This window comes from Zingiber officinale, chromosome 10A (genome assembly GCF_018446385.1).
Source record: "Zingiber officinale cultivar Zhangliang chromosome 10A, Zo_v1.1, whole genome shotgun sequence".
Taxonomy (NCBI): domain Eukaryota; kingdom Viridiplantae; phylum Streptophyta; class Magnoliopsida; order Zingiberales; family Zingiberaceae; genus Zingiber; species Zingiber officinale.
In genome coordinates, this window is record NC_056004.1 from 47,656,947 (window position 1) to 47,665,542 (window position 8,596).

Consider the following 8,596-nt stretch of genomic DNA (forward strand, 5'->3'; position numbering starts at 1 on the left):
ACCGGATGTTGGTGTGGAAGCCTTAGGTTTAGGGCTGAGAAGTTTGGATCGGGCTGCAGACCGATCCAATGATACATGGCTCATCTGATCGGTCTGGTGACCGATCAGTAACCGATCAGTATGCTACTGATGGTTATCTGATCGGTCTGGAGACCGATCAGAAGGAGATCAGTGGCAAACTAGCAGAAAAGAGAAGCCTGATCGGTCTACGGACCGATCAGAAGGTTCCCTGATCGGTCTGTGGATCGATCAGGATGTTTCCTGATCGGTTCATGGACCGATCAGGGACGGAACAGAAGCGAAGGCTTCTTCCCTGATCGGTCTGCAGACCTATCAGGATGTTGCATGATCGGTCCACAGACCGATCAGGGTTCTAGCCGTTGTGACGCAACGGCTAGTTTCTTCGCTGTTTCTTCTTCGTAGGTATAAGGAGACGAGGGCATCTTCTGTGCAGTACGCTCTTTCTTTTTCCTCCTTAGAACTTCTGTTCTGCTGCTGAAGTTTCAGTTTCGACTGAGCTTTGTTGAGCTCACTTCCGAAGCCCCGCGTGAGCTTCTTTCGGCTGAGCTGCTTGTTGGCATTCGTCCGTGAAGTTGTTGCTTCCAGGACTTCAGTCGACGACAAGAAGGCAAGCTTGTATTGTTACATTCATTGTATTTACTTCTTGTATTCCTTGTATTCTATCTTGCTGTTGCGAGTTATTGTGGCGAGGTTTCTCCACCCACAAGGAGTATCTATTAGCCGGGTTTCCGGGGACTCATCCACCGACGGATTGGTAGGCTTCGTCCACCTTACGGACACGCCGAGGAGTTGGAGTTCATCTCCGAACCTCGTTATATGGTTTGTCTTTCTTCTCCTGTTTTCTTTCTACGTTGTATTTCCGCTACACTAACCTAATCGTAGGAAGAAACGCGAAAGATTGGGGTCGGCTATTCACACCCCCCTCTCTAGCCGAGTACGAACGATCCTAACATCAACCAGCCATGGAAGGCGCCTTCCATGGCCATGAAAGGCGCTTTCGACCAAGCAATTCTGGTCGTTGCGGAAAGAATAAAGTTTTATCCTTTGCCTCGCTGGAGGCACCTTCCAGCCCTATGGAAGGCGCCTTCAGCCTGAGAATAAGTTTTTTCATGGGCTATAAAAAGACCCCTGGACCTAGGAAAGAGATAACAACTTGTATATTCATTTCCTAACAATAGTCTGAGCTATTAATGAGTGTAAGAGGCTTCTCCACCTTCACCGAAGGAGACTTTTTAAGAGCTTTCATTTGACTTGGATTAACAACCAACTAGGTTGTAACCAAGTAAATTCTGATGCTTCTTTCTTTAGTTTTTTATTATTTAATTTTATTTGCTATTGCTACTAACCTGAGTTAAAAGATCGAGAAGGTATTGTTTTAAGTGTTTCAAGCAACTTAATCCTCTCCAGCCGGCCTACCCGGTCCAACATGATCACCTAAAGCTCTTGTACTTGACTGATCATCGTCTTAGAGTCATCCATCTTGTAGTACAGGAATCATCCCATAATGAATTTCTTGGTCCTGCATCCTCCGTCTTATACTTCTTGTCCAAGAACTCTCACAGTTCCTTAGTCATTCTCTTTATGCTATACACTGCATATAGCGAGTCGACAAGGTAATTATAGATGTAGTTTTGGCAAAGAAACTCAGGATGAGTTCATATCTCCACTACACTAATGGTTTAAACATCAGCATCCTCAGCATACTTGGGAGGGTCCTCGGTCAAAAACCGAGTTAGATTGAGTGTGGGCAAGTAGAAGATCATCTTCTACTACCACCTCTTGAAGTTCAATCTAGTGAATTTCTCTAGCCTTTCCCCATGATTAATTGAAACATTTCCAATCAGGGTGGAGAGAGCCTTCATATGATGAGTCTATTGCACCTCAACACTTTTTGTGAATATCTCAATAGTAATGGGTCTATTTTAAGATTGTTGGACAATCTGTTACTAGAGCTTTTAGAAAAGAAAATACTGAATTTACAAAATAAATTTAGATTTATCTATTGAGATGACCTGAGTAGATAATCTCAAGTTACCAGCTTTGAAAGTTGGGTCGAGCTATTAGGTTGTCAAGAAGATTGTTACTTCCTATCATCGAGTTTGAAAGGAGAGTTGTTGAGTCGAGAGTCGGAAGCCAAGTGAGAGTCGGAGTCGTCGAGTCGGGAAAGGAATTTGCTAAGGGAGATGCCAAGGCATGCGTTCAACGTAGTTTCCTTGAAACAGATTTGCCCTACCTTAGCTGTGCTTTGAGGTTCTCTCAGGTCGTCTGTTTTTCAAAATACAATGGCAGAACCACGCACACAATCAAGCACTCTTATTTATGGCGAACTGAGAATGCACCCAAGTACTATCATGAGTAGTTTAGCCAAGCAAATCCACAGCTGAGAGGAAAGAATCTGGGAACGAAGGTAGAAGAATTCTTTTGTTTTTTGCTTTCACTTTCATTTCTTTACCTTTTCTCTTGCTCACGACCTCCTTTTATAGGAGAGCTCATCCATGGTTGCAATGAATGACCGAGTTATGACCATCAATGATGGGTTTAATGTCAGTCATTATTGTCGAGACGTTATAGAATCACTATTAATGAGTTTAATGTCCAACATTATTATTAACATGTTATGGATTCACCATTAATGGGTTTAATGTCAAACATTATTGTTGAGACGTTACAGAATCGTTAGTAATGAGTCTAATGCCTGTTATTAATTTTAAATTAATGTTTCTGTTACACTCTTGAGTAGATATTAAAAAAAGATTCAGGTGGTAAGCCGTTGATTCATTCGCTTGGACAAATTTTACCTCTATCATTCTGGCATTCGATGTACATAGGCTGTACTCGCATACAAGTCAAATTGATTCAGTGTAAATCTGAAACCTAAATTTGTACCTCTTGCATATTTACATATGAGAGGGGGTCTCTCCTTGTATATTTCTTCACATTATTAATACTTAAATGATATATATATATTCACTATGGATGTATTATTTAATTTGTTTGAGGACTGTCTATTAACATCATACAGTCACCTCTCAAATTTTATCCGTTAGCATGATGTCTTAATGCTGCCTGTTGATGAATCCTGAAAAATGAAGAAATAATATCAGAACATAAACAATATATTAAGCAGCAAAGGAAAATAAATAAAGCGAGCAGGGGCAAAGGGAATCCACCGTAGCTACCAGTCTATCTGTTGCAGCATTTATTGGAGACACTCATCTGTCCATCAAATGTTAAGCAGAAAGAAAGAACTACAAATTAAGGGCTCAAACCGAGAAGGATTTGCTTTTGCAGTCCAACACGGAGAATTTAAGACTTGTTTGACCGTGTGTCGATAGAATCGGGACGTCTAGAGTATATCCAAATATTTTTAAATACATATATTATATTTAGTAATATTTTAAATTTTTTTTATCTTGAATATTATAATTCACAAGAAAAGCATGAATCTTAGAATTTTTTTTTATTAATTTAAATCCATTATAACTCAACTTTTAAATTATAAAATTTTAAATCCTAAATATAAATAGTATATCCTGTAAACATCTTAAATTTTTAACTTTGAACATTATAATCCAAGAGGAAATCTTGAACCCTAGAGAAAAAATTTTATTGGCTCAAACCCATAATAACCCAACTCTTAAATCTTAAAAATTTAAATCCTAAATATATATAATATACCTCAAAATAAAATAAAAAATAAAAAAAATACTGAGATGAATACAAACGCCTAGATTCATTCTAGACGCCTGTACCAATTTACGCACGAGCACCTGGATCAATTCCAAACATCCTGAGTTAAATCCAGATAAATCTGAGAATATATATATATATATATATATATATATATATATATATATATATATATATATATATATATATATATATATATACTTTTTTGTACACTCTTGATATATTTGGAAAATCCAAGCATCTCAATTTTTTTTTAGTTTTTAAAAATCAATATTTTCTAAATATTTTATATATATATATATATATATATATATATATATATATTATATCTCGTGAGTACCTAAATTTTTAAAATTTTTAATTTTTTAATTTGAATAATATAATCTAATAATTAAACCCTAGAGGTAAAATCTAATTGACTTAATCTCGAAGTTAAAAAAAAATATTATTAGACACCTAAATATATAACCTGTGAACATCTAAATTTTTTTTAATTTTAAATTTTTTAGTTTGAACATTATAATTTAATCTTAAATCCTAAAGATAAAATTTAATTGGCTTAACTCCGGAGTTAAAAATAGATGTGTTAAAATATATTTCACTAAATTTCACCTATGTATTTTTTTTAAAAAAAAAATAATGGCGTTAAAGATTAATTATAGTAATTTATATTTTTATTTGCTAATTCTCCAATTTAATCTCTTTTTATATAGCAAATAACCTGTTTATAATTATAGCAAAAGTAATTACATACAATATTCATTATAATCCGTTCTAAATTATCAAATTATATGAAAAAAAATTATAAGATTAATTTATAATTAATCGTCAAACGAGTGAAAGATGAATTTTTTTTTAAAGAAAAATCTATCTGTCCCGAATTAGTCCTGATTTATTATAATAAATAGTCAGCTAATAACTCTGCAAAAAGAATTAGTCATGCATTTTTCAAAAAGTAATTAATTAAGCTACAATGTCGAATCGAATAGGTCTTGAGTGAAGGACGAATCGAAGTTAAGCAATTTGAGCGAGAAAAAATAAAAATGAAAAAACGAATAGTGAATAAGAGAACAAATAATAATAAGTATAAAAATGAGTTGTTTTCTCCATCAGTATATATTATATATCTCTCTAAATCCAATGATTACGGCAGACGACCTTGAAGCCGACAAGCCGACTTGGCAACCCCAGAAAAGGAGACCTGTCGGCTAGTCTCCTGGATCCGCTCTGACACGTGTCGGTCATCCACTTCCCTCCTTCCCTCTCTTTTTGACGTGACTACTCAAGTCAAATTACTCCCTCACTCCCTCGGGGCCCGCACCCTCCCCTCCTATTCCCCTTCTGCCCCTCCCACTCTCCCGAATTTATTATTCCTCCTTCCCTCTTTTATTTCCGCTTCCTCCCCCTTATTTATCTCACCTTAAAGCTCGCTTTGACCTCTCTGTCATTCAGCCTATCTTCTTCCTCCTCCTCCTTCTCCTTCTTCTTCCCTTTTCGTGTAATCGATCTCTTCTTGCTTATGGGGGAGTTGGGGAGGAGCCCTTCTCGGCTAGAGCTCACCATAGGAGTCCCTGGTTTCCGCTCTGGTTTGTTCTTTGTCCCACCGCACTCTATCTATCTTTGCATGGGTCATGCCCTATGATCTCGTAATATGTCTGTTCGGTGCAAATTTTGATTTTTAACACAGAAGGAGGAGGCAGCGGCGGCGGCAACCTGAGGGATTTGGACATGAACCAGCCAGCTTATGGGGCAGAGGAGGAGTACCCCATGGGCAGCATCGAAGAGGAGGAGGAGGAGGAAGGTGGCACTCCCCGTCCCAAGAAGCTCCGCCTCTCCAAGGACCAGTCCAGGCTCCTGGAAGAAAGCTTCCGGCAGCACCACACCCTGAACCCAGTATGCACAGTTAATCAATTAATGCTGGCTGTTTGCAGATACATATCATTAAGCTCTGTAATAAATGAGCATTTCTTGTCACAATTAATTTGCAATTAATTGGAAGCCAAATATCTTAATTAATGTGTGAAACGGCAGAAGCAGAAGGAAGCGTTGGCATTGAAGCTGAAGCTGAGGCCGCGCCAGGTGGAGGTGTGGTTTCAGAACCGCAGGGCCAGGTGAGTTGATGATAATGATGATGATGAAATCATCTTATTTAGTTTATTTTGTCTTCATTTTAATCAATGCTTTTATTTTTTTCCCCCTCAGCTTTGACTGTTAGCTAGATAATGACAACATTTATTGGAAATGGAGAAATTGAGATGGACCGCTACTGTTTTCAGTAACATGGCTTGATGCATTTTAAGGAGCATACAATGCTTAATTAATTGCTGCAATAGTCTTCGGAAATTATGGTGCATTAGACTCGACTGTACACTATTTATGCACATCAATACTCCTGTCGATGAAAAATATAATGAGTAGAAATGAAGTTATGATTACAGATTAATCTTCAACTCGAAGTTTTATAATTCCGACGGTGAATTAATGTTATAGATTATATGGGACAGGACGAAGCTGAAGCAGACGGAGATGGAGTGCGAGTACCTGAAGCGCTGCTTCGGGTCCCTGACGGAGGAGAACCGCCGGTTGCAGCGGGAGGTGGAGGAGCTGCGGGCGATGCGCGTGGCGCCGCCCACCGTGCTCTCCCCGCACACACGCCAGCCGCTGCCGGCGTCGTCCTTGACCATGTGCCCGCGCTGCGAGCGGGTGACCACCGCCGCTACTGCCGTCGCCGCGCCGCGTGCCAGTGCAGCCACCATGGCGGCAGCGATGTCGCCGCCCGCTATCTCGCCGTTCCGGCGCCCCGCTGCTTGCTGAAGACGAGGCACCCTGCAGTTTGACGGACGATCGAGTTTAATTTTGCGTGGGAGATGTGGATGCGAAGGCAGTGCGTGATCATGTCTGTAAAAATGTGGTGTTCGTCTCTATTTACGCAAACAATTTGGCTCCATCGGGTTAAATCTTTTCATTTAAAAGGAAAAAATTACATATCAGACATGAACGTTATACTTTTATATTCTGATAACTCTGCACTAATTAAGTAGATGCTTATAATGATAAATAATGAAGAAATCTAAAATATAATTTGGAACCAGAGCAAGTACCAACATGATTCTATTTCATTATTCAAAGAGATGTGTGTATCTTGCTTCATAATTAATAATGATGGGGGGTAGAAATTAAAATAATATTGAGGCGTGACGCTTTTTGTTTCCATTAAGTACAGAAATAGCGAGATGATCTCCTGATTAGAGATTACTTTATCCAACAATGTAAAAATGATTGCAAAGAGTCGTGAAGTACTATAGGAAGTCGAGTTTTGGTGGTGGCCATTTAATTATGACCAGGCTTAGCAATTCTTATGCTGCCTGCAGGGCCTACAAGCTCAATATTCTCCACTCAATTTTACTGAAACATCAAATCAAACGCAGAAGGAAATCCATGGAACTTCCAAAAAATAGGGAAAATCAATTATAACACACAAAACATTCTTCACATTTTTCTTTTTTCCATTGAGAATAAAAATAACTGTATGGCAGAAAATAAAAACAGGGGTAATTTGTCAGGAAGCAACAAACACCATATGAAAGAAACTGACTGTACGGCGAAGTATAGAGCACATTCTTGATGAGTAAGTTACGTTGTTGATTTTTTCTTTTATGATTTATAGGTTTCGATCTTGAGAGATAATCACAATATACTTTCAAAGAATGTCCTCAATCTTTTCCTGGAATGGATCTTTACATATGGTGGTCCTTAGTGATTATATCCATCAATATCGTTGAGAAGCATACAAGTTTCTGACAACCTCAAATGGCCTAATTCACAAATTGGGATGGGTAGAAAAGAACTAGCACCAATGAACTCAAATGGCCGTTGATGGGACATTCATGGCTACCAACCTACCAACACCACTACACGGCATCAATATCTCCTGATGATAATGTTTGACATATATGACTCTATACTATCTTGCTAATGCACTGATACAAAAGCTTGTCCAGTTATTTGCTGCAACAAACCATAAAGAAAAATACAAACTCGTTTACCTCAAAAACCTCAAAGTCTTTTTTCAATGAGTTTCCATCACTTTACGCTTCACTTCCGATAGCATGGGCATGCATGAATGGTCAGCATCAGGTAATTAAAAGAAAATCTCTAGATGCAAAGCTACAAAGAGATAAATGACAAATAACACTTCAATATTAACTCAAAAGTCAAGCTCAGCTTTTGGTCAAAGGCAGAAGAAAGGACCCATTTCCCACATGGGCTCAAGATGGGCATGGCATGCCTCTCCTAACATGAACCTATTGCATCCTAACACTGTGTTGCATCTGAAGGAGACTGCAACTACAACTTCTAGTCATCCATTTTCTTGTTATCATTGTCAGGATGTTGTTGTCTCTCTCTCCTTGTGATAAACCAGTGGAGCTGTCCATATTTTTTTGCTATGTACGTCATATTCACTTAGTTAGCTAAATAGATTACTAGTTTCTGCTTTTCATGGCCACAATTAAATGGAGAATGAATATGAATGCAACTACTGCCACGTAGGCGAAGCCAAAACTAGTTGCTCTGCACACTATTTGGAATGTAACAATCCTTGCGTATATGGCTGGCATTATGTCACTACTCACTGTATGATTGTCCATGGTAGGATTGCTTTAAGCATTATGGTTGATTCTGTCAAACAGAATCAATTCGTCATCCCGATCAAAGGAGACAACAGCCAATGGGCTTTGATTTTCAGGTGTCTAATTCTTGAAGTTATAGGAACTCAAAACCAGTGGTGTTTCCACTTTGGAGAACATCAATCTGTTTTTGATTGCACTAGTTTTTCGGTCTTTAAAGTTCCAAGCACCAAGTGATCCAGATGCTTCTCACATCA

General features: G+C 38.4%; 1 protein-coding gene across 1 annotated transcript; it reads left to right on the forward strand.

The window, feature by feature from the left end:
- Window positions 1–5,114: 5,114 nt before the first annotated feature.
- On the forward strand, window positions 5,115–6,701 carry LOC122027224 (homeobox-leucine zipper protein HOX3-like). Its single transcript, XM_042586150.1, has 4 exons — window positions 5,115–5,297; window positions 5,399–5,604; window positions 5,743–5,822; window positions 6,216–6,701. Exons 1-4 carry the CDS (start codon window positions 5,231–5,233, stop codon window positions 6,523–6,525), a joined length of 663 nt encoding a protein of 220 aa, XP_042442084.1. The 5' UTR covers window positions 5,115–5,230; the 3' UTR covers window positions 6,526–6,701.
- The last annotated feature ends 1,895 nt before the right edge of the window (window positions 6,702–8,596 follow it).